This window comes from Mytilus edulis, chromosome 4 (genome assembly GCF_963676685.1).
Source record: "Mytilus edulis chromosome 4, xbMytEdul2.2, whole genome shotgun sequence".
Taxonomy (NCBI): domain Eukaryota; kingdom Metazoa; phylum Mollusca; class Bivalvia; order Mytilida; family Mytilidae; genus Mytilus; species Mytilus edulis.
The window spans coordinates 22,092,925-22,120,592 of NC_092347.1; the positions used below are offsets into that span (position 1 = coordinate 22,092,925).

Sequence of the window (27,668 nt, forward strand, 5' to 3'; positions counted from 1 at the left end):
TCTAATCTTCATACAAAGTGTACCAGCATAATAATAGCTACCAACAAGATTTAGAATGTGTCCAAAGTACACGGATGCCCCACTCGCACTATCATTTTCTATGTTCAGTGGAGCGTGCAATTGGGATAACAACTCTTATTTGGCATTAAAATTAGAAAGACTATATCACAGGCGACATGTGTACTAAGTTTCAATTTGATTGGACTTCAACTTCATCAAAAACTACCTCGACCAAAAACTTGAACCAAAACTTTAACCTGAAGCGGGACGAACGGACGAAACGAACGGACGGGCAAACGGACACACAGATCAGAAAACATAATGCCCATAAATGGGGCATACAAATATATATACCAAATTGTTCATGTTCGTGGTGTTAAGATTGGACGAAGGTGACCAGAATGGTGCCAAATCCTCGTGTGAATGTACCCATAGCATTGAAAAGGGCACCGATATCAACAAATTTTATCTTAACAGTTATTTATTTCGATAACTAATTGATGTCTACAATGTATACATGCATGCAATCAATTCATTATAACATAATTAATAACTAAACAAAATGGTTCACATGCATTCCAATGCTGTAACAACATAATCAACAACAACAAAATAGTTGTCAGTAATATTTATACTGACGTACACCATCAACATTATAAGACCAAGTGGGTTAAATCTCTTTTTATTTTAATAGATGGCCGGTAAACGTCTTTGCTCCTTTTTTACACATTAATTTTAGAACTTTTGTTTACAGAGTACTTTTTCTGCTATCTTATTGAAAACTATTTGTTTTTAAATTAAAATTACTTAACAACTGCGAGAAATAATTTTGCTTGTAAATTGAGTATGCACTTACAAATTTATAAGAAATCTTCCTAGATACTGAAAAAGCATTGCTCTACACCAAATCCTTCACTTTAAAAAATTCAGATTTAAGCCTTTATCAAGAATTCCAAAAGTACCGTCTTCAAATTGTTTAGTTGTTGCGAAGTCTGTAAATTGAATTCGATAAACATGTATTATAACAGCGAGGGATGTTATAGTAGGTACTATTATACGGACCTTGTTCTATTCTCTCTGTAAGCCAAATGTAAGCAGGGAACTATTCAGATGCATTAACGCAAATGAAATTATACGGACCTTGTTCTATTCTCTCTGTAGGCCAAATGTAAGCTGGGAACTATTCAGATGCATTAACGCAAATGATAATTTTTGCTACTGACATTGTTAGTTAAATACAAAATAACTTACATTTTTAACCCGATGATTAAACATCAAAAATAATTGTTATGATGTATGATTACTAGTAAACAAATACCATATGAATATGGCTTTCATTTTTCATATAATTGACATCCACAAAAAAAATAGTGTTTAAAATATGTATTAAACATGTTAAATTATATGGCAAACGGTGATACCTATTTGCATTCATTATAAAAATATAGTGTGCTTGCAATATACCAGATACTTGTGTATTTATATCTCGAATTGAAACACATAGATCTATAATGTTTTTAATTGAGATCTATTTTAAGCACTCTGAATAAAATGACATATATCACTTTGATCCGTTAAATTTGCCTGTTCCAGCAAATGTAATGTTAAATTTGCTTGTTCCAGCAAATGTAACGGATCAAAATCAATGGTCTGATTTAAATCATCTTGTAATTCAAGGGTTATTAAAAATATGACTTTTAAATATCAAACAAAGGATGTACTGCTACGTGAAAGAAAATAAATTGTATTGAACTTTAGCACCTAGTCAATGATTGTTTTCTCTAAACTAACATTCTACAAACAGTACAAATAACTAATCTTTATGACAAATTCTTTGATTTATGAATAGTTTACAGATAACTCAATTCCACCATTGATTCAAAAGCATTCATAGATATTATAATCCAATCACCATGTTGCAGGCTTTTTTGCAATAAACACATGGAGCCTGCAATGGGACGTTAAAATCAAATCCCACTAAATTATCAAAATTTTGGTAGATATTTTATTCCTAAATATAAACTGTTTCTCTTTTAGACAATGCACCGATAGTCTTTTCCAAAATGTATACTGTTCCTTTAAATATTTTCAGTATAAAAGAGTAACGACAGTTTTATTGATTTCACCTTCATCAATGATTCTTGATTCTTAAAGTTTTTTCCCCTGGTTCTGATCAATGAAAAAGTCTGGTTATTCAATGTAGGATTAGATATATAACAAGTACTTTTCATTGAAGTATTAAGTATACAACAAGTAATATGAATATCCAAAGAGAAACTGCTGAAAGTTTTTGTCCTGTGTTGCATCCATCTAAATCACAGCTAAGTATACACCCTCGCATCCGCTCGCCATTATATTGTAAAACTTTCATCCATCCACAGTGGCTCTGGCGACCAATTTCAGTCTCAGAATTTGTACCTCCGTTATCTACTACACAATCTCTAACCACTAAACTAAATTGCTGGCCGTCATCGTTTTCTGTAATAAAACCAATAGACATTGTCAATAATATATGTATACTAATAGTTCAATTCAAAGATTTTATTGTTAAAACCAATTCAATTCAAACTAAGGTTAGCTCAGCCTATATGAATACTTTCTCATACATTATCCGTTTTTAGAGCCACGAAAGGGTAATAGTACGGTTGCAGAATGCGGCCATGAAAAAAAAAATATATGTTCTTCCCTCAAGATACTATGTCTTTCCCTCAAGATACTATGTCGTTCCCACAAGATAGTTATCTCGTTCCCTCAAGATACTATATCGTTCCCTCAGGATGTTATGTTGTTCCCTCAAGATAGATATCTCGTTCCCATAAGAGACTATGTTGTTCCCTCAAGATAGAGTTATGTCGTTCCCTCAAAATGCTATGTCGTTTCCACAATATAGTTATCTCGTTCCCTTAAGATACTATGTCGTTCCCACAAGATGCTATGTCGTTTCCACAAGACAGTTTTCTCGTTCCCTCAAGATGTAATGTTCTTCCCTCAAGATATGTTTTCATAATGAAATAACATAAAAGTACCAAAACTACTAACAGACCATTTTTTTTCATTAACTCAATGTACTTAATTCAAAGATATCGGGACCATTGGGGCAAAAGCAGGCACAATGGATGATAATGTTTATGGTAATATGAGGTAAATGAGATATAAAAACTCTAGATTTAATTTTATACACACCATCAGTAACAGTCATCTTGATACATTCTGTAGCAGGAAACATCCCCATTCGGTCTTTTCGACTCGCCCAGCAATCTGTTACATAAAACCCTCCCGTGTTATTAAATGTGTCCTCACATTCTTTGTTATTACCATTCATAGAGGTACATCTGAAGCACCCAATACCATCAGCTGGAATAAGTGAAAAATTGGGATTAACTGAGTTCAAGGAAAGTGATAAATAAATAATTTCAACAAATCAGGAATGTCTGGCATCGATTATCAATCTTAGGTAATTATCGTCTCTTTAAAGTTTCTTAGGATATGATAACCGTAATGGAACTTTTGTTTTAATCTTGAATGATGACCGATGGATCTAGGGAGTTCAATCAGTTGAATTGAGACTGGGGCTGACATGTCAGTAACTGGTAGTAGTCTTTTGTTAATTGTCATTTAGCTTAGTTTCTTTTGTTACCTTTTCTGACATCGGACTCGAAATTCTTATAAACTGAGTTTTAACTTTGCGTATTGCTATGATAATGTGTTTCTTGATTCTACATTGACTAGAGGTATAAGGGCGGGTTGAAATCTCACAAAACATCTTTAACCCCGCCGAATTTTTGCAAGTGTCTCAAGTCGTGAGCCTCTGGTCTTTGTGAGTCTTATAAAGGTGATAACTTGTCATGATAAATTACCGTGTATGAGATAAGCCCCGCCTCCCTACCAACCTAATATGAAATATACACGGTCTCCACGAGGGCGCTTTTAACCAATCACATTCCTAGAAATGTAAAGGAGGTAAGATAAATTTATTTGAATGTAAATTACTTGTTCTGATATATGTAGTAGATAAATTACAATTATATGTAATATAACTTACCATGGTATGTATAGTAGACAAGTATAAATATGATTTTATGTAGGTTCTTGTACTCCATACTTGGTTTTCATGTTACACACATGTATAAAGTCTTCAACATTCAGCTGCAAATATTAATGAATAGTGAAACAAATAATCCCTTCTAAAATATTTTTCATTTAGACACTAAATTTGTGTATGTCAATAACAAGTCGTCAAACAAATCATTCTAGTTATATATGTTTTTTTGATCCGAGATGAAAAAATGTCATGTTTTATTTGTTTGTTTGTTTTGTTTGTTTTGTTTGTTTTGTTTGTTTTGTTTGTTCTGTTCTGTTCTGTTCTGTTCTGTTTTGTTTTCAATTTGTTTTATAGATATAAGAAGATGTAGTATGAGTGCCTATGAGACAAGTCAACTCTCCATTCATTATCATGATTATGTTTGGTTTCTCTTTTATTGAAAAAAATAGGTCATGATACTTTACAAAATGATAAGGAAAATTTGATACAAGGAGATGGAATTGGCGCGGCTTATAGTCCGTCTCACATCTGTTTGCTAAGTACCTGTACCGAATCCAGACTACTCCAATGGAAACATTTAGAGTAATTTTCCGGAAGTGACCAGTATATACATTATATATGGACATAGATGTTTTTAGTATACTTTTGTTTTTCCTATTGTAAGCTATATGCAAATGGTTTATTTTATTTGAGGTAAATGATGACATGCGCTTTTTAAATTGCATTAATAAAGCGGTAGTCAAATCAAAGACGAGCAGTTTCCCCATTTCCACTAAATCTCCAGAGGTTCCACTGTAGGAGAAATACCGATAAACACGTAGAATTAATTGTTTCCCGAAATCAATAAACACGGCATGGAAAAATTAATAATCATCTTCATTACTGTAAATCCGATATGGGATTTCTCACGATGGAAAATCGACTGACCAATATTTCATCATCAGTTCTGTTTAGGTGGTAATTGTTCACTTTTGTATACACACGAAATAAGAATATTAACAATATAGCATAAACCTTGTACTGAACCAGAAATAATTCATTCTAGCACCACAACAAAATTTCAATGACATGTGAATGATATATAATGATATATGATTTATGCAGAGTTAATAATAAGCTGATCATGCAGTATCAACGTAATGTTGTTTGACCGAGGTCAGTTTTTAGATTTTGTGTGGAAATTTTCTATTTGTTTCTGAAATAGTTATAAAGAAAGCGTTTCTTTTTTTGTATATAGATTTTGTTTCCTTGTATCCTAGTTATTTTATGATGTTTTTAAAATAATATTATATCTCAACACATTATTTTTATTTGTGTAATGCCGGTTCTACACTATCAATATTATCGTGCTATCCACTATGAGCACCCATTTGCTTATTCTGGGGGAATTGTTTATTGTGCAGACATAGCAGTTTAGAAAGTCTGTTTCATAACTTGTAAAATCATAAGTGTTTTGGGGTGTTAATGGTGTTTTTTTTATCGTAGGAATCGACCATTTAACTTGAAGAAAAAAAAAAGGGGGGGGGTATTCTAAAAAAAAATCTGATCCCCAATTTGATGAGAACAAAAAATTATGAATCCATTCTCTATTTTAAATGTCTTCTTTTAGAGAACCACTGTATGATATGAAACCAAACATGGCATGACAATATAAAAAGGAAGATGTGGTATGATTGCCAATGAGACAACTCTCCACAAGAGACTAAATGACTCGGAAATTAACAGCTATATATCACCATACGGCCTTCAACAATGAGCAAAGCTCATATCTCATAGTCAGCTATAAAAGGCCAAGTGTTGATACTTTGTAGCCGATCCATCGTCCAATTTTAATTTTAATTTAATCGTTTAATTTGCTCCCTATGGGAATAATACAATTGTTTTTTTTTCTCTAGAGAATCGATGAATACAGAGTAATCAAAAACGGCATGAAAGTTCCTTATGAAGTGCTGACCAATTGTTGTTACTTTGTAGCCGAACCATCATCAAAGATGGCTGCAAGCAGAGGACTTAATTTTAATATAATACCCTATGGGATATACATGTACATACACATGTTTCTTCTAGAGGAGCACTGAATTGAATGAAACCAAACATGGCCTCAATCGGTATTAGGAAATCTGTTATTATTTTAATCTATTTTAACAAAACCAAAGTAGAATCGAGTGAGCGACACAGGCCCTTGAGAGCATCTATTTTTATGTTGATGAGTATCTTCTTGGAGAGTTCATGAGACTTAAACATCACTAAAATATCCAATCTTTAACTTATTTTAATCAACTTCAAAGATAACTTTCAATACTAGTCTGTTCAATGAAATGATATTTTTCTATTTCTTTATATTCAAACACACCTGCTATGGGGTTTTTTTTCAGCATGTCAGTAAAAAATGGTTTTTGAAACTTGGTAGTTGATTTGACTTTCCAACTGTTTTGATTCGAGTGCCATCATGGCCATGTTGAGTATTAAACTGATATCTATTTACCACAACAACATTTACTTGTGGACAGGATACCATTTGGGTGCCCCTGAGTGGATTACCCCGAATGACCCTCATGTAGTTTAATTTTGAATTATTTTTTATCAAACGTTACTGACAAACAGCATTTGAGATTTTTACCGGTCGACCTATATGTATAATGCAGTTCAAAAGTTTTATGTCTATATTCCATGTGTAAACAATTAAAACATAAATCTAAATTAAATTACATGGGTGGGGGATGTCCTTCGGAGAACTAACACTTAGAGGCAACCAAATGGTATCCTGTCCACAAGTACCTGTGACCACAACGGGCATATTTACAATAATCATAAGTGATCATAAATCATAGAGTTATAATTTTGAAGTTGACTATGTATTTTTCTATACCTGCTTGAGTGTAACATATTGACTTATATATTATCCTACACTTTGTCCACCAAGAAGAAAACTATATTTTATAGCACACATAATCACAAGCAGACAAACATACACACATAGACCGTATTAGCTGGCATGATGTATCTGATTAAACAACATTAGACAAATATCTCAAACTCACAATGCGTTTAATATCCCAGGAAGAAATATAATTGAAGGTATAATGATCTGATACTTTCCAATATCATTACACAGATTTCAGTCTTAACGTAAAGTAGGTTAAACCTTATAACACATATTTTTGACTTGATTGAAAATATCTAACATATTGACAATATTTTGTAAATTTGATAAATAAACACGGTCTTATAAATTGAAAAATTAAAAAAAACAGTGTTAGTAATTTGCTACAACCCATTAATTTCTAGGAATTTGTTTATTTACTTACATATACTTAATTATATCACATTGCTAATCCCTTGTTGTGTATTTCTAGTAGTAAACATATCACCACAGACTTGCGCATTTAGAAGTTCTTGTAACCATGGAAACATTCGTCTGCTGAAAGACAGCTTACACTTAAGAATCAATAATGGTGAATATTTAAATTGTAACGACAGAGTGTGGTATTTACCATATCAATAGCTGGGTGACATATGGATACAAAAGTTCGATACAAAATCATTAAAACACAAAATAGAACTTTAAAATTCCAATATGATATCAGAGTTATTATGGAGGTTATTAAAACCATCTGAGTGCATATGAAAATACATTGTTTATTGATTAACAGAGACTCTGTATCTTTGAAAACCTGATGTTAAGTACATAATCTGTGTAACAAGACTTGGGCTAGAATAAAAAAAAAAAAAAAAGACTTGGGCTACAAACATATATAGAACAGAGCATATCTTCGTTTTTTTTTTTTCATGGAGCAACTATGATGCTGTTTCAGTGGGCTCGACATGTGCCAATATCTTTCAAAAATTGGATCTTAACGAAAATTTAGTAAAAATTGAGAAGTCAAGTTATACTAGCCTAGCCCAAACGTCTGTGAAGCCAAATGCAGCAGTCTGGGTGATATCAATTATCCATTTATCTTTTAATGCACGTGGTGATCGAGGGCGTTTTTTGTTCTATACTTTATACAAAAAAAAAACCAAACCAATAAAACATACTTGAACAAAAAAATAATGAAACTCAATGTTGTAACATCCCCTCTAATTTAATGTTTTTTTTTAAGAATCCAAATAAAATTACATAAAAATATCATGTCTTTACAAATATGAATGGTCGGTATCTAAATAAAAATTGTACATACAGATATTTTCAGTCCAGTAGCTCCTAGTCGGATAGTACATACAGATATTTTCAGTCCAGTAGCTCAGTCCTAGTCGGATATAGTGCATACAGATTGTCAGACCAGTAGCTTCTAATTGGAAACTACACACGGAGATAATCAGTCTAGTAGCTCCTATAGCCGGATAATACATACGGAGATTTTCAGAAAATCAGCACTTAGTCGTATAGTACATACAGAGATTTTCAGTCCAGTAGCTCCTAGTCGGATAATACATTACGGAGATCGGACAACCCAGCAGATACTAGCCGGATAGTACGTACGGAGGTTGTCAGCCCAGTAGCTCCTAGTCGGATAGTACATACAGAGATTTTCAGTCTAGTAGCTCCTAGTCGGATAATACATAGTACATATTTCATTCAACAGTTCTTAATGCATGTCTGAACCGGAGATTTCCGGTATTTTCATTTTCATGGACATCATTTTTGGAACAAAATTCAAACAATAACACACTGAAAAAAAAAATGAAACTCAATGTTGTAACATCACCCTTATTTTAGTTTATTTTTTAGAATCCGAATAAGTTTTTATAAAAATATCATATCTTATCAAATATGAATGGTCGATGTCTAAATAAAAATAGTACACACAGAGGTTGTCAGTCTAGTAGCACCTAGGCGGATAGTACATATGGAAATTGTAAGTCATGGATCTTCAAGTCGGATAGTTCATACGGAGGTTGTCAGCCCAGCAGCTTCTGGTCGGAAAGTACATACTGAGATTTTCAGTCTAGTAGCTCCTACTTGGATAGAACATGCATATATTTTCAGTCTAGTAGCTCTTAGTCGGATAGTACATACATATATTAACAGTCCAGTAGCTCCTGGTCGGATAGTACATATACGGAGACTATAATTCCGGTAGCCGTCTTCTAGCCTTCTAGTTGGATAGTACATACAGAAATCCTGCGCATTAAATTCTAGATTTTTGCTATTCTTCAATCGTAGTTTCAGAGGTTAACCATACATAATACCAGTAGGTTTTTGGTATGTTTTTATGTTGTTTTTTTTGGGGGGGGGGGGGTGGGGGTGGGGGTGGGGGTGGGGAGAGAAATTCATCCAACTTAATGCGTATCCGAACCGGAGATTTCCAGTTTTTTCATTTTCATAGACATCATTTTTGGGGCTGCTGCTATGTCATAATCCCCCTTTGTTTTAAAAATTGTCAAATGGACGTCCTATAGTCCCTTACATGATGCTACAATGTCAGATCTCCCTTTCCCCAGAATCATAATGTGATAAATTTTCTAATGGTCTGACAGTTATGCATCTTTTTTTTACAGCGGATGGCCGTGAGGGTATTCCGGTGTATTGCTATCGCCTAGATTTCCATTACGTAATATTCGTTTTGGGTTTTTAACCGATCTATAAACATGTTGAATACACAGACATCATCAAGTGCAAACTAACATTCCTTATTGCTTGTTATAAATTCATTTCTTCAAAGAATACTCACCAAATACGTTTTAAAGAAGATAAATTAATAATGTTTTGTTATATGTATATACATATAAGTAAAACATCATTAATATCTATGCACACGCATGCGGAGGAATATCTCAAGAACGTTTGCAATCTCAAGGAACGATAACTCTGCATGGATGATTTTTTTACGGGAAAATACGAATGCCTATGCAAATCCATTCTATTAGAAAATTGGAATTATTACAGAAGAGTGATGTGTCCACCATGCACTAGCTCTGCTCTATTATTAATATAGAAGAATAGAATGATATACAAATGCATCAAAATTATACATACATGTAACTTTAACATACAAGTATTAATATAATATATAACAATAAATCCGAGTATACTAATTTGTATCACAACAAAAGTCATTCGGTGAGGATGAATTCCCTGTCATTAATTTATCATCCACGCACGAACTTGTCAAAGAAAAAATCATATGTGTTACTCTTTCAGGTATATAGATGTGATCTTTTTTTTTTTTAGACAAGTGCTTGTCGGACCATCCGATGTTCAGTACTTTAGTACTTTGATTCTTTTATTTTTGCCATATCCATTTATGATCCATTTTGTATCGGATAGACTCAAGACTTGGAAAAAAATATATAATTAATAGAATTGATAAAATTTTGGTACTATTAGACCTATTCTTTATGGTCTAACAAAAATGGTAGTTTTTCGAAATTAAAATGTTTAACATAAAGACTGCAGTCTCATGAGAAAAAAAATTACAATTATTATTTTCTCTGGGGAAGATACTTTTATATTTCATATAAAACATGTAAATAAATACATCTCTCATGTAACAAATATACTTTAAGCTGGGGTAAACGCATGGTAAAATTCGACCGAGTCTGTCACGACTGCGTCCCAATTCTACCGAATGTAATCCGACAGAGATCAGAGAGTGACAAAACAGTGAACCGACGCTGACGGAAGTTATCCGTAAGAAAACTGTCGGCATATTTGGGATGATCAGGTACTGTCGGAACGTAATCATATCAGTCCGCTCTACCACATTGCAAACGGCTTTGTCTGGTCTCAGTCGCATTGTGTTCTGTAATTGTCGGGACTCTGACGTGGGTATCATTGACCAATTCCGTATTAGTAACAAGACTAGTCCGGAACGGTTTCGGCAAAGACGGTTCGCATTCGACAAGATATGGATGCAATCTTGCCTCAATCGGCAGAAAAACAGCAATTGAAATTTTCTCCAGATCATTCCCGTTCCACAGGACACCGTCCAGAAAACACAGATCATTGTTAAGATTTTAATCCGATACAGCAGAATCTGTCACGACATTGTCACGCTTATAATCCGACTATACCAAATCGGCTGAGTTTCCCCTGTATTTAACAGGACCTACCAATTGTCGTGAATAGTTTTACTGGTTATCTGTTCTCGTCCCAAAATGCATACATTATTTGCCATTGGACATTAAACAACTCACAATCAATCAATTGAAGAGAGAAATAAACGGGCAAATGTGTTTATTCTTATTTCTTTTTTCGTACCAGATGAGCATCAAACTATTTGATATTTTGAGAACTAAGCATTAAATATAAAGGCAATTTTATAGAAAAAGCTATCCTCCGACCACCCCGTTTAAAATGACCGTTCTCTAATGACATTATTTTTACAATGATAAATTATTTTTACAATGATAATTACTTGAGTATTGATACTATATTCGATTGAAGTTTGAGCCCTTAAAATTAAAGTAAACGTTTCCTGAATCCCAAAGTAAGAGTTGTACATCGATTTTTTCAGAAAACGGTGAATAAACCTGATAAGATAATTTGTGGTCTTACATTTAAAAAAAAAAATGATACATCAACTCTTTTAAAAATAGCTAAAGAAAGAATAATAATATTGATGACGAAATTGTTAAAATTTTTAGGTTTGGATTTAAAGTCTATTTTACCAGTTTACATGACAACATAGTTCTGGTTCAAACACAATCACTTTCATTTATTATTCAAAGAAACAATACATTAATATGAAACTTGATATCTGGTTCAGTATTCGTCGAAACAATTCATGTATTCCAGAATCAGACATAGAACAAAATAACTAATTTAAAAGTTTAATGATATGAATATTTAAAACAGGTTTTATTGTACTAAGGGGACGACCATTTGATATTCTGGGTGAGGGGGAAGGGGGCGGCAGGAGGATTCTGAAAATAAATAACTCAGCCTTAATAATCACATAAATAAATGGTTTGTTCTGTGGTAGTTTGAAAATAAATTACCTGACTTGCAATATATATTGAAAATAAATAGCTCAGTAGGTCTAATCGAAAGTATGAGATGGCAACAGATTCTTCATAAATTCATTTTTTTTCCACAAAAAAAACAACATCTGGAATCACTTCCCAAATCTTTTAATAGTAAAAGTATAAATATTATTCAAATATACTTGAAATGTCTGAAAATTGGTTTCAGTTAATTGTTAATGTCTGTGTCATTTCGGTCTTTTATGGATAGTTGTCTTATTGGCAATCATACCACATCTTCTTTTTTATATTCATTTAACTTGAGGTATATTTTCTCAGGAACACAAACCTCACTTTTCTTCAACTTTGTACTTGTTTGGCTATATAACTATTTTAAACTGAGCGTCACTGATGAGTCTTATATAGACGAAACGCGCGTCTGGCTTACTAAATGATAATCCTGGTACCTTTGATAACTAATATTCACAGGGCCGTAACTTCATTGAGGCAAATGCCTCATGTAGGAAATTAAAAAAAAAAACAACGCGTGTCTCCATATCAAATTGTGTTCACGGCGAGTGCCTTGCGAGAATTAAGCAAGTTCTGTTCTCCCTCAGACGTAGCCCCTGATTTTTTTTCTGGATCAACGGTTCTTATTTCTTTGTCTTTTGTTCATTGGTTGCCCTTCTGTATTCTGCTAGTGTTATATTCCTTTTGCAATTTAGTAATTTTGTTTTAACTTGATCATGAGTTTACAAAAAAAAAAAACACCAGCCACACACTTAACTATGTGAATTACATTTTTTACTTTATCGTGCATATTGGCCTTTTGATGATGTCCGTAGTCTGTCACTGAATCGATACATTTAGCTTTAAGAACAAAATATTGTCAAAAAATATTAAAACAGAACTTAAATTTCCAGATTCAGAAGTGGTCTGGGGAACACTCAGAAAGCATGATTTACCATCATTTGTTCTATAGCTTCTTGAGCCTTCAGCGGATCCAAAACCCTTCAAAAAAATCTTTGCCTCACTCCGCTCGGCAAAAATAAATGTTTGCAAATACTTTTTAAAAAGGCTAGCTATAACCAAAATTTAATACTGTGTATATATGAAATACAAGAATATGCAGTTCGGAATATATAAGATTCAATTCTATATAGGATGATGATTAATTCTGATAAAATGGTACATAAATGACTTGACTAGATACATGTATTATTTATAATAAACAAATAATTAAAAAATTGTGTTTTCGAATATAATAAACATAGTTGTGAAAATAAATAAATTTTAATCAGTCCCTTGCTTCAATGAAAATGAAAAATCTTGCATCTAAAGTGCAGAAAAAAGATAATCTGTCCTCTTAGTTTACAAAAATAAATAACCGATCCAAAGCAAATCCTCCTGCCCCCCTCCCCCCCCCCCCCCCCCCCCGAATATCAAATGGTCGTCCTCTAAGCAGCATTATTTTATGTCCAATAAAGCATGTATTCTACATCTTTTTACTTTATTCAATAATATTTATTTTAATTTGATTTATTTTACCTTTTTTTTCAATTATTTCGCTTTCTTTTTTTTTATTTTTTTTATTAGTATCATAATACTCATTGTTGTTGTAGGGGAACATTACGGTTATTTGTTTTAGTAGACGGCCAACCAACTGGTCCCTGTAACTGTCTGTTTAATAAGTCCATTATAGAGTTTATGAATATAATTACCTTTTAAAAAAACCCCAAAAAAAACCTATTTTTTTTTAAAGCGGAACATTTCATAAATCAAAACATGAAATAGTTTATCAAAAATAAAACAAAAGTATCAGTAATAATAAAGCGAACATATTTCTAATATTACATTTATTCATCATTTCGTGTGAACCTCAATTTAAAGTTTACACGTCAATTAAGAATCTTGACAAACTATGATTAGCCGCGCTTTCATCCTTGACAATGTTAATCAGAAGTCAAAGCTAAGGTCAAATGACAAGGAGTGATTAGTCCTGAAATGATGAGTAATAAAGTGAACATGGTTCTGTAAAATTATGATTTGTCAAATTATCCGGTCTCCATAAATATTCATGATTTACCTTACTGAGTCAAATCCAATCTCGACTTTTGTGAAGTAACCAGATACAATAAAAATGCTTCCTAAACAATTATTTCGAGACGATGGTTAATGTATCCGGATGAATGATATATGGATCTACTTGGATTAGAAACAACAAAACCCAAAGCAGAAATGTTATGTCTTCTGCTGCAAAGATGTTCATAAAATGTAAACAAGTTGTTTCGGTCAAATCAACATCTGCCGTCGACAAGATTAACAAACCTTGCAGAGATTTAAAGACTGCCGTCAACAAACTTACACCGAACGCCGACTTGATTGCAGATGAACCTACTCGCTCCCGACGCTCGCAGGAAAACATCAAGATCTGAATAGCAGTGGCGGATCCAGAGGGGGGGTTCCGGGGGTCCGCACCCCCCCTTTATTTTGGCCGATCAATGCATTTGAATCGGGACATATGTTTGCACCCCCCCTGCACCCCCCCCCCTTTGCCCTGGGCTAGCACCCCCCCTTTCGAAAATTCCTGCATCCGCCACTGAATAGCATCTCTCCACAAACGCTGTCTGATGTCATTGAAGGTTGCTACAAAAACGTCATCAATTGTTACCGAATCATCGACTGTAGATACCCGTATGAATTCGAAGGAGGTCACATCGAAGGTGCCGAAAATAGGTATTCACATGCATCAATCTTGGAACTTCTTCAACAGTCAACGACAGCGAATCAAATTCTTGTTTTTCATTTTGAGTTTTCATCAAAACGAGGCCCTAATATGATGCGTTTCCTGAGAAGTAAAGATCGTGAATTGAGTAAAGAAAAATATCCTGCTTTGAACTAAGTCTAAGTCTTGGACTGCCGGAGAAAAACGACAGCATGCAAAAAGATCCATACGTTTGTAATATACGCTTTCGTGTGGAAAGGATTATATATCTTGTGATAGTGCTACTCAGAAACATTTAAAGCTAATTTTATAGTTCTGTAGACCAAAGTAACTGTGATAATATATAAATAGCTGTGATAAAACAAATTGTTCTGTAATGTGGAAAAAAACTGTGATACATAGGAACTGTGATACAAAGTAACTGTGATACAAAGTAGCAGTGATACAAAGTAACTGATAATATATAAATAGCTGTGATAAAACAAATTGTTCTGTAATGTGGAAAAAAACCTGTGATACAAAGTAGCTGTGATACAAAGTAACTGTGATACAAAGTAACTGTGATATCAAGTAACTGTGATACAAAGTAACTGTGATATATAGTAATTGTGATACAAAGTAATTGTGATACAAAGTAACTGTGATATATAGTAATTGTGATACAAAGTAACTGTGATACAAAGTAGCTGTGATACAAAGAAACTGTGATACAACGTAACTGTGATATAATTTAGTTAATGTTTTCTTATAAAAGTAGCTATAATACTTGATTTGTTTTCTGTTTATGTTTTTTTATCTGCTTTTCTTGATTAAAGTTTCCAATGAATGATGTTTGTAGTTATGTGTTTAATCTGTTTGAGATTGTAAGTTTGTTTGACTCAGTCTTCCGGAATTTAAAACAAATAAAACCAAACAAGTTCTTGAAACAAATTGAACATAACAACTAAACAAACTGCACCGAAGTTTCATCAGTTCATAAACTTTGCAGAATGATCAATTATACAGATTTAAATGGTGTATTTAATATAAGTATATACGTCTAACATGAGTCAGACAACCTAATTTACGCCCGTCGTTTTATATCGAGTAATCCATGTTAAACAGGACTTGCACAATATCTTATATATTATGCACTGAGTTCATCTCAAATTTAACTTTTGTTCTTCCCTCAGCGGGATTCGAATCTCTTTACATGTGACATCATCGCCGCACGGTGTCCAATGCCCTTGGCCACTCGAACAACTACGCTATAAAAAGATTGACTTTAAGGGTCCTTTTCGACTGTATCTAGGGTAAGAACACAGTGCATGGTGTTTAGTGGCAGGTAGATGGTTTACCTTTCAAATCAGCTGTGTTTTGTCCATCATAAAGTATAAACGTGTTATTTGTCATACCGTCACATTTATATTTTATTGAATTCTTCTTTTTTCACTTAATTTGTATTTTGTCTTTTCATCGCTTTTCGTGTTTACCATGCGTAGTCAGCTTGTCTACCAGGAATCTATATATTCAGTGAATTATTAAGTTGGCGGTTTCGTTACCACAAAATACTTAATAGATACAAACAACATGGTTTGAAGTTTGGCCGTAACTGTAGCGGGAAAGTTTTAGATGATTTAGAACATCCTAATTTCTAATGTTTACAGTAATGTTGTTTACTGCATGGGCACGGAAATTAAGATACAACCCTGGTAACTTATACTATGTTATTGCACAAGGTCGTGTTTTTCTCTGACTTTTAATGACATTTCTATACTAAATCCGTTGGAAGTTGGACGTGTAATGACTGATATCTTAGTGTTAGATACACGATTCTTTTATTCAAAATTGTATTGGCTTTGGACTAGCTGTCAGTAAATGTTGGTATGGTTCTTTCAGATCTGTAGTTTATGTCTTTTTGTTGTTGTGAGGGATGTATAATACTTTGCCATGTTCTATCTGTGTTTTTCGTTATATGTTTTTTACTGATTTGTATCTTTCTGATGAGCCAATCTTTTCAACTGAATTTTATTAGTTTGCTCTTATGTTGTACTGTTACACCATCGTCCAAAGTTATGGGGAGTGTAACTGTTGACACCTCCACACATGCTAATACACCGCCACATTCTACATGTATGTGTCCCAAATCAGGAGCCTGTAAATGATTGGATGTCGCTGACAGTTTCTCGTGATTGTTTTTTGTATATTTTTTATTTAGTTTTTTTTGTTTTTGTTTTGTGCAGTCACAACACTGTCCCTAGATAGAAAAAATATTATGTATATAAATCCTATTACAGGCCCACTTCAGGAGCCTACAGTTCATGGTTGTCGTTTGGTCATTGTCGATCATATTTTCTTTTTGTTTTGTAAAACATCATGCAGTAAGTTTTCTCAGTTATATTTTTAATTTTGGGGCCTTTGAAAAGCCGACTAATCGATATGTTTTTTTTCTTTCTTATTGGTAAGGTGGCTTATACTGGTAACTGCTTACACCCACTTCATTTGAACTTTGTTCGATAGTTGTCTCATTGACAGTCATACCTTATCTTCTTATTTTCAACTAGATTTCTGAAGTAAGATTCGGTTATTGAATAAGCGATGTACCGTGGGCAGGCGGGCGTGTATTTACTCATGAACCGTTCAACCAAAGCTTTTCAAATTTAATGTGTTGTTACTGATGACAAAATGGAGGTCAAGTTTGATATTGACGATTTTCACTTTTACCGTTCAGGAGTTGTGATTCTTGAAAGATTGAAAAAAAAGTGTTTCCAGTCGTGCCCTTGCTTCAACTCATTGGCCGTTCAATCAAAGCTTTTAAAATTTAAAAATTTTGGTTAACTTGTCTTCTGTTGACAAAATTGAGGTGAAGTTTAAAATTGATGATAGTTACTTTTACTGTTCAGGATCTATGGCCCTTGTGATATTGATAAATGCTTGGACACAAACAAATGTTTAAAAATCTGTCACTCTGACAGCCTCTTTTTATATTATGAGGTTGAATATATCTTTGGTAATTGTCTTAAAGGCAACCATACCACATTTTCAAACTTTTACATTATGCGGTTGACTCTATCTTTGGTTTTATTGTTTCATATTATTTTATGCATTAACAACACTGTTCATCGCTCATGGATTTTTTATTTCATTTCAGGAGGAGGAGTGTAGATGGTACTAGGTGAGATGGTATTGCGTTACCTCAACCATAAACAACGATTGGATGATTACAACTCGATGTACTTGAAGATGGTGCTTCACTTTCTTCTGATAACAAAAAGCTCAGAAAAACATTTATTGCTCAACAGGTATCATTGTCTAATGACATTTATTGCAATTACATATAACCACAGATAGAAATAACTGGAAAAAAAACAAATGTAAAAAACAAATATTTAAATTTACAGATTGAAAGCTGTCAATCACTAAAACACTGATTATGTTTCATCTAAAATGTCAAGTTTTGTTCAGGCAAATGTTTGAAAATAACTATTCACTGCTAATTTTACACCATTTAGCAAAATGACTTGACCTGTTTGAGAAAGTGTTGAAGTTTTGTTCATGGAGTTGTGATTTAGCTCTTCTTACTACTTCTTCTGGTGAATAGACATCACATTCAGCATAATTGTGAACGAATATGTTTTGATCTGCAAGTTTGAAAATGAATTCTTCCTCTACAATGGTCCTAGTTCCGAGAATGCCAGCATAGTTGTAATGTACCACCGAACATTTTATGGTTTCTGGATATTCTACCTTGACAACTACGGCTTCGTGAGACAGGCTACAATATGTGTATTCAATAACATCTCCAGGGGAAATATTTGTTATGTCTGTTGCTCTCTTATATGGCAGTGACTTTAGCTCAGTTTTCCCAGTCTGAAAAAAAGAAAAAGAAAACGCCCATCATGTTCAAGGGTATTTAGACAACCTTTATAAATATAAAGATCATAAAAAAATCAATCGGAAAATTACTTTTTCTATCGAAAAATGTATTCGCCCTTTGATTGCAAAACCTGGTCAAATAATTTCGGTCTTATTTCTCGTAACGATTTCATGTACCATCTATACGTCATTGGCTTTTTAAAATATATCTCTTTAGATGCAAAACATTTATAAAATATTATTTTATTTACGAAAAGCCTTCACTTAGGGACAACATCAAAAGTTCAGTGTAGGATAAAAAACTTAATTCATATAGTTTTTTCACTGACGTTTGATGTCGCCCCTTACTCATTAAAAGATAATAAATTGCTTGTCTTTAATATATACATTCTCTTCGGTAAACCTTTAATAACTACATAAAATATCTACATGTTTTGTATCTCACCTTGCAGTGTCTCGACATGTGACTAGATCTGTAAGAAAAAGTAGAGAAGTTCTGATCCCCACATCTTTCTAAGGCTCTCTTAACTACTTCTGATGAATGAAAGTGGTTTTCATGATTGAAATCGTAAACATAAACATAATCTTTATTCAAATCAAAGAAAAAATCTTCTTTGACAACAGTTCGAGTGCCAAAGAAACCTGGATAGTTAAAATGCACAAGAGTTAGTTTTACTTCGTGTAAATCGTTGTTGTTGGAAGGGGAAACACTCGTTACAACACCTTCATGATTCAGCCCAATATAAGGGAAGGTAATTACATCTCCATTGTGAACCATATTACATCGTTTCACCACTGGTTTTGGAATCTTTGAGGCTGGTTGTATCAGGGGCATAATTGTGTCCATAACAAATGAAGAAACAAACGGTAGAGCAACAGCAATAGCAGAACTTACAGCGAAATAGAACCAGGAAACATGGAACATCACTGATATACCGATACTTATTAAACAAAATACTAGTGATATCGTCATCTTTCTGTGTTCCTTTTTGTAGCATTTTAAACACATCAACCCTTTCTGTAACTTATGCTTTAAAATTGCCATTCTATCAACCATGGAAAGCAAACTAGCTATAACAGATATATGAGCAAACCCTCTTATAAATGGTTTTATATTTTGGCAAACTTTTATTGCACCTTTAAGCAATAGCTTTAATAACCATGAAATGGTAGATTTCACGTAATTCGCAACTGACGATACTTGGTTACTAAATTTTGAACCAATCGCAATTTCATTTGATTTTTCTTCGCAATTATTTCCAAAGAAATTGTAAGATTCAGCATGTTTATCCTGTTCGAATTTGTCGGCCATTTTGTTTGCCCTTTCTACTATCTTTTCATGTGTAAATGGACGCGACGGGTACCGCACAACGTCAATCTCCTCCATCTCCATATCAAATTCTTTTGTCTCTCGTACTACCGTAAACTTTCGTTTCATATCTTTCTGAAAATGAATCAATGTCATTTTCCCGACTCTTTGATTCCGTCCAGCCTCCACGCCAGTAACGATGGCATGGTGGTTATACACATTCACACGAACGAATCTTCTATGAAATCTAATGTGATCTCCAGGACGGATCTGTGTAATTCGTTGAACTTTTTCATACGTCAGACACTCTTCACAGGTATCGTCTAGTGTTTCAATAAACTCGTCTACATCGCCATTACTGTGTCCAATATTTGTAATGTCAGAAATATCGACTTGTGCAATTGCTTGCAAAAGTTCGTCATTGTCTAGGACTTCATTTGTTAAACTGTCCAGTTCTGACTGAGAAAAGTTAACACCATTCCGTATTTGATCGTCAATAAATAGATTTGGTTGCTCCGTTCGGAGTAAACGACGCAACTCGTTTTCTCTGCTTTCGAAATGAGACAGCAAATTTGAAAATGATGAACTTTCATTTTCATCTTGTGGAAATGTACTTCCTGTTGGTAATACTTTGCAAAGCGATGCCATCTATAAAGAATAAAAGAGATTTTTAGTGTTTGTGATGGAAAAGGGATACAGTTTCAGGGACCTAAATTTAATAGACTAAAAAACATATGATTGTTACCGTGTGATAATAGCATTAAATTCACGTAAATTCCATATTTTTCGAATTTGTGCTTAGCGGGGTGATATGAAAAGTTTATCACATGCTTCGACTTTTGTCACATGCCTTTTCGTAACGTTATCACATGGCATTCCGGTGATAATCGGCAAATTCTGGAAAATATACATCAATGGTATTTCACATCCAATTTTTTATGGTAATATTCTTTATAAAGCACAAAGGTGTCAATATTCACCTCAGAAACTTACAAAACCTTTGAATAGACTTATTAAGAAGGGATATAATTACGATACTGTTGTCAAGTCATTAAAGATTGCATATTTTGGCGTTAATATTGAGTCACTGATAAGGTCTTTGCATCGGAACTAAACACATTTATTCTAAAAACAGTTGTTGGCATGACACGGGTTATGTTCTTCTCATATATGTTATGATGGTATGATACTTAACCCCTAGCGGGAAGGATTGTGCATGATGTTCATATGATGAAATCATAATCTTTCAGTCAGTTTAGTTGAAGTCTGGAGCTGGCATGTCAGTTAACTGCTAGTAGTCTGTTGTTATTTATGTATTATTGTCATTTTGTTTATTTTCTTTGGTTACATCTTCTGACATCAGACTCGGATTTCTCTTGAACTGAATTTTAATGTGCGTATTGTTATGCGTTTACTTTACTACATTGGTTAGAGGTATAGGGGGAGGGTTGAGATCTCACAAACATGTTTAACCCCGCCGCATTTTTGCGCCTGTCCCAAGTCAGGAGCCTCTGGCCTTTGTTAGTCTTGTATTATTTTAATTTTAGTTTCTTGTGTACAATTTGGAAATTAGTATGGCGTTCATTATCACTGGACTAGTATATATTTGTTTAGGGGCCAGCTGAAGGACGCCTCCGGGTGCGGGAATTTCTCGCTACATTGAAGACTTGTTGGTGACCCTCTGCTGTTGTTTTTTATTTGGGCGGGTTGTTGTCTCTTTGACACATTCCCCATTTCCATTTCCATTCTCAATTTTAATTTTATGTTTTCCTTCAGTGTAAGACATTACAAAGTAGGGTACAAGACAATAATTTTGATACCGGAAAGTAAACTGTGTAAAATGCAAAATGCAAAATGCAAAAAAAAAAAACCCAAACAAACAAACAACAACAACAACAAACAACTATTAAAATAAATGAATTTTTAAACGTTTGAACTTTCAAACATAGTTTAGAAAGTTATTCTTTTCCAAACAGTGTTCAATATGCATAATCATTTTTAATGTGGAATTATATTTTTAACCGTCCTTATAAACATCTATAATACTAAAATTGCGAGGTCCAATTTGTCAGCCGTCATCACGTAAAAACCACGAATCAAAGAATTCAACTTTATATATAACTAATTTAGTACAAAGGTGTAGATTAAAAATTACACCACTCCAGGCCCTTTTGTTTTCCACGTAATTAATATTGCCAATAATTAAGAAGTTCCGGGTCGAGTCCGATACCGATACCAATAGTATATTCACCTGTTACCTATTACCTTATCTGTACGTTCCGCATCTGACAGGCGCACCAACAAACGGTGTATTCAGGATTAATATGCTATATACACGGGTCATAATCACAGGTCAAATTGTTACCTATTGTAGTATTTTAATCAGTAAGACTTTCTAAGATAACAATACGAATACTAAAAATCTGGACTAAAAATAAGGCCTGTAGGTACAGTTTTCAATTTGTTAGCGGGCATGACGTAAAACAGCGAATCAAAGAATTCAACTTTATTTATAACTAATATAGGACAATGCTGTTGATTAAAAAATACTCCATTCCAGGACCTTTTGTTTTCCAAATAATTAATATTACCAATAATTGATAAGTTCCAGTTCGACGGGTTCAAACAGAAAGATTTCAAAGCAGACGGAAAACTGTGCATCTTATAATCGGCATGACTTTATCAGATGACAATACTAATACTAAAATAAGGCTTGCGCATAGTTACATGTATATACTTCAATTCAGTCACGGACCCGCGATATCACGGGTGTGTTCTAGTATTTCATATTGTTGTCTTTCTTCTCTGTTGCGGCATGTTAAAGACAGATTTCATACCGGATGTACTACATTTGGGGTCCGACGTCCGTAAACTTTTCACTGTTTGAACTTATATTTGAGAACCACTTAAAACAACCAATATATTAATCTGTCATTTTTCTCCATTTTTGAAGCATATGATAAAAAGATCATAATTTGTATTTTTTTTCGTATCATATGTATTATCAGTCATCGAGTCATGCGGCTCTTTGGCTGATATTGAACCTATATATATAGCTAGGACTGATAATACATGCGACATGAACAAGAGGCTCTCAAGAGCCTGAATCGCTCACCTTAAACTTTTTGCTTAAATCTTCCATGAATGATTATTTTGGATTTTCAATTTATATAAATGGTTCTTCGATTCTGTCATATCTTTTTCAAAAGCAAAAACAAGAGTGGACACACTGAAATGTCTCGTTTGTCTCGTGTTCATAATATGATTTATGATGAAAGTATAAAAAAAAACATTGTATACCCCTAGCATTACATTATTGCTGTTTACAGTTTATCTACATCTATAATAATATTCAAGATAATAACCAAAAACAGCAAAATTTCCTTAAAATTACCAATTCAGGGGCGGCAACCCAACAACGGGTTGTCCGATTCATCTGAAAATTTCAGGGCAGATAGATCTTGACCTGATAAACAATTTTACCCCCATGTCAGATTTGCTCTAAATGCTTTGGTTTTTTGAGTTGTAAGCTAAAAACTGCATTTTACCCCTATGTTCTATTTTTAGCCATGGCGGCCATCTTGGTTGGTTAGCCGGGTCACCGGACACAATTTTTAAACTAGATACCCTAATAATGATTTTGGTAATGTTTGGTTAAATTTGGCCCAGTAGTTTCAGAGGATAAGATGTTTGTAAAAGATAACTAAGATTTACGGAAATTGGTTAAAAATTGACTATAAAGGGCCATAACTCCTAAAGGGCTCAACTGACCATTTCGGTCATGTTGACTCATTTGTAAATCTTACTTTGCTGAACATTTTTGCTGTTTACAGTTTATCTCTATCTATTATAATATTCATGATAATAACCAAAAACAGCAAAATTTCCTTAAAAATTACCAATTCAGGGGTAGCAACCTAACAACGGGTTGTCCGATTAATCTGAAAATTTCAGGGCAGATAGATGTTGACCTGATAAACAATTTTACCCCGTTAGATTTGCTCTTAATGCTTTGGTTACAAAATATAATCGAAAATCTACATTTTACCCCTATGTTCTATTTTTAGCCATGGCGGCCATGTTTTTTGATGAAATGGGAATTAAAACACAAACTTTATTCTAGATACCCTAGGAATCAATCAGATGAAGTTTGGTTTGAATTGGTTCAGTAGTTTCAGAGGAGAAGATCTTTGAAATAGTTTACGACGACGACGACGACGACGACGGACGCCAAGTGATGGCAAAAGCTCACATTTCCTTTTGGAAAGGTGAGCTAAAAATGCCATGTATTAATCTGATATTATATACCCTGTCCGAGACCTGAATAACCTATATTGAAAAATTATAAAATTTGTCCACACTTTGCATTAACTAGGAAAAAAATGAGGCTAAAAATGCACATAAATATTTATATTCAATAAGAATATTCACATGTTGTCTTTTAAAGGGGCACACGCTGTCAAATTCATGTTCACCTATTGTACTAAATTCTCATTTTTGATTTATAAGCATGTAAAACATTTATCCAAATTGCTAAATAAACAATATGTATAATACAGGGCATGGGCTCAATAATATGTAGCTTCGTTTCGTGTGTTTTTTTAGTCTTGACTCGATCATGGCTAATTAACTATCGAATTGACCTCCGAATACCTCCGATGGTCATATAAGCGATATAAACATAAATAGAAATAGAAAGCTGACTCGATTGGATTTTTCTAGATCTGTTTAATTTTAGCTTATATAGATTAAAATATATGTTGATTGCCGTTTATCCTGTATTAGAATGTTTTTTGTGTAGATCGAATCAGTCAATCAAATGATTTACCTTTGTTTCTCAATGTTGACATTATTTTCCTTTAAATAACCGAATACGCACAAAGCATGTGTTCTCCATCTCTAGCTAAGAGGTTACATTGAAGTTCACATGAATACGGATTTAATGAGGTAGAATTGTTCACTTGCAAGTGAGTAATTCATCGTCACTGTTTCTTTGTTTTATTTGACAAAATAGAACTTATACTGGCTGCTTAAAGCGAATTATTATTTGACTATTTCTCTTTCATTTAAGAATTGAATGCTTCTTTTTGTAACTTCATTGGGGTGTAAAAGCGTTGACCGAAGTACATTTTGTATGAAGAGCGGAAGCGCTTCATATTAAAAATGTGTGCACGGTCAACGCTTTTACACCCCAATGGGGAAACTGTCCTGAGCTTTCTTATCTAAAAACTTTCCCGAGCAAGTCTGTCGGCCTTTGAACAATCCTCGTTGTGATCTATGATGGTGATGGTAAGTTTTTTTTAAATCAGCTTGGGCTTGCCCATGTGATCTTAAATGACGACTTACGGGGAGGTCGGGCTTGCAGGTGTAGTCATTACGATGACCATTCATGCGTTTGTTGAATGGCTGTTCTGTCTCGCCAATATACTACATGCCACATCGACACTGAAGAATGTATACAACATTCTGGGTTTTGCAAGTTACATTACAAAATATTGTGTACACAGACCCAGTGGAGTGGTAAGTAAATGATTGAGTATTCAGTATTTGTTGGCAAGCCAGATATCGTCTGTTACCGCATGACTTGCACCATCCTGTAGTTGAACAGCTCTTATTAGATGAGACGGCAGCTTTCACAAATAAGTCTTTTAGACTTGCTGGTCTCCGATTATCTAAGACAGGAGGATCGGAAAAGATTTTGGATAATTTTGGGTGATTGGCAAAACTTTCCCAATTGGCACGGATCAAACGTGAAAGGTTAGTAAAGGCGGGATTGTATGTTAAAACAAATGGAACTATTTTGCTGCGCCTCTTCTTTTTGTACTGTCCCATTTCTTATTTAAAACCTCGTTTGATAAAAAAATCCTGTAACCGCTGAGTGACAGTCTCCTCAGAGGAGCAAATCCGCTTTACACTGAGAGCTTGACTGTACGGGATACTTTTTGTAGTGTTTGGGGTGACAGCTTTGGGGAGAAATGTACTGATGTTTATCTGTAGGTTTACAGTAGAGGTCTGTTGATATGACACCTTCCTTTATAGATGTAGTTGTGTTTAAGAAAGATATCTTAGAGTCGGATATATTTCATATGTAAATTTAATTGAATGGTGGGCGTTGTTTACATGTCAGATAAAAGCATCCATTTTTTGTTGGGATTCAATCCACTTCATGTCAACATCATCGATGAAACGGAACCAAGACAGAGGTTTGGATAAAGATGTTAAAATAATTTGTTTCTCTTGAAAATATTGGCGTAAGACGGTGCCATTTTCGTCCCCATCGCTGTCCCGTTTATTTGAAAGTAATTCTCACCATTAAAGGTAAAATTGTTGCATTTCAGAACTTGCATTTCAGAACCAGAGTAAGCAGCTGGACCAAACATGTTCGGTAGGTGGTTCTAAATCACAGTATACACAATAATTATTTTGTTTTCGTCTTTACAACTTTTTTTAAAAAATCTAATGAGAACGACTTACCATAAAATCTCAAGATATATTAACTAAAACAAAAGCCAATGCGTCAAAATGTTTGATCTATAAATAAGGTTGCGTGAATACCATTCAACACATCGCAGGAATGAATATTATGTTGCTATGCTGTTTACCATTTACTGGTACAGGTATGCTCCTCCTATCTAAAGAGCACTTCCGAAGGATACGCTTATCCTATAAAAGTTAAACTATCTGAACGTATATAAATATTCACAAAGACTCAGTTTAATTTACTGGTTGTGCCTGAGCACCATCACCCATATAAAAGCCATTGACATTGTACAATATATTCCTGGTATATTTCAGACTCCTAATTATACACCAATATATACACATTTGGATCCGTAACGTTGGCAGTGTTGAATTATATTTATTAGATATTTCAGAACATGATCTAACCATACAGGTAAGCTAAATGGTAAAGCGCTGAATCCCACACTGACCTGATACTCAGTATCTGGAAAACTATAATAAATGTTAAAGCGCGGAATCTCATATTGACCTTAAATTTTGTTGTGACATTTACCAGATAGAGGGGCTCGCCTGTATCCCTGCACTATAAACGTTCATCAAGCGTCTTCGTGATCGTCATTGTGCAGGATAAACTAGAAATAAAGTTTGTTCAGTAGGTACTTAATCACAATTCCCTAATGACAGCGGTGCAGATTCTCAATTAAGAGAATTTAATTTGCCGAATAATTCGTGCAATATAGCTTTATAGTTTTTCAACCACTCGCTCAACATGGAAACGGAAGTCACGACGCACATAAACGCACGAGTGACGTTCACTAAAACCGAAGTTTTTGACGGAAATGCATCGAACTGGAAAGTTGTCTATTATCACTACAATAAAATTCGTTCTTAAGTTATACAATGTTTCTTAATCATGTTAATAATAGCTTTTCAAAGATATTCTTTTCTTATATTTGTCACTTTGATATTAATTATATTGATATTATGTGACAGTCCATTTAAGCCGTTGTTTCAGTCTCAGAGTTTCATTGAACAGATCAGGTTTATTTGTCACAGTTATCACCGGACCACCAATTTAAGATCCCCATCTATTAAACCAGCTTTCTAAACATTTTATCTAAAGTTAAACTTCATAAAAACCAGATGTATCACGAATTGATCACCTTTCTACAACCCACTACAAGATGCCCGCGTAATCGCGGGAAGTGTTGAAACAGAGTTTTTATACGACCGCAAAAATCTTCCCTTTTTTGGGTCGTATATTGGTTTCACGTTGTCGTCGTCGTCTGGCGTCGGCGTCATCATCGTCCGAAGACAGATGGTTTCCGGATAATAACTTTAGTATAAGTAAAAAGAAATCAATAGAA

General features: G+C 33.9%; 2 protein-coding genes across 6 annotated transcripts; both read right to left on the reverse strand.

The window, feature by feature from the left end:
* Positions 1-463: 463 nt before the first annotated feature.
* LOC139519214 (uncharacterized) lies at positions 464-14,334 on the reverse strand. 4 transcript variants are annotated; one of them, XM_071311158.1, is made up of 5 exons: positions 14,316-14,334; positions 4,043-4,146; positions 3,184-3,354; positions 1,141-2,478; positions 464-1,062 (listed from the first exon to the last, which is right to left on the reverse strand). In XM_071311158.1, the coding sequence occupies exons 2-4, from the start codon at positions 4,098-4,100 to the stop codon at positions 2,228-2,230; spliced, it is 480 nt and encodes a 159-aa protein (XP_071167259.1). In that variant the 5' UTR covers positions 4,101-4,146; positions 14,316-14,334; the 3' UTR covers positions 464-1,062; positions 1,141-2,227. The 4 variants fall into 4 exon arrangements, with proteins under 4 accessions (XP_071167259.1, XP_071167256.1, XP_071167258.1 ...); XM_071311155.1 differs by lacking the exon at positions 14,316-14,334 and adding an exon at positions 7,351-7,560; XM_071311157.1 differs by lacking the exon at positions 14,316-14,334 and adding an exon at positions 7,084-7,297.
* Positions 14,335-17,930: 3,596 nt separating this feature from the next.
* On the reverse strand, positions 17,931-27,005 carry LOC139519215 (uncharacterized). 2 transcript variants are annotated; one of them, XM_071311159.1, is made up of 3 exons: positions 26,855-27,005; positions 18,976-20,487; positions 17,931-18,524 (listed from the first exon to the last, which is right to left on the reverse strand). In XM_071311159.1, exons 2-3 carry the CDS (start codon positions 20,485-20,487, stop codon positions 18,138-18,140), a joined length of 1,899 nt encoding a protein of 632 aa, XP_071167260.1. In that variant the 5' UTR covers positions 26,855-27,005; the 3' UTR covers positions 17,931-18,137. The 2 variants fall into 2 exon arrangements, with proteins under 2 accessions (XP_071167260.1, XP_071167261.1); XM_071311160.1 differs by having other exon boundaries at positions 26,314-26,873.
* Between the last annotated feature and the right edge of the window lie 663 nt (positions 27,006-27,668).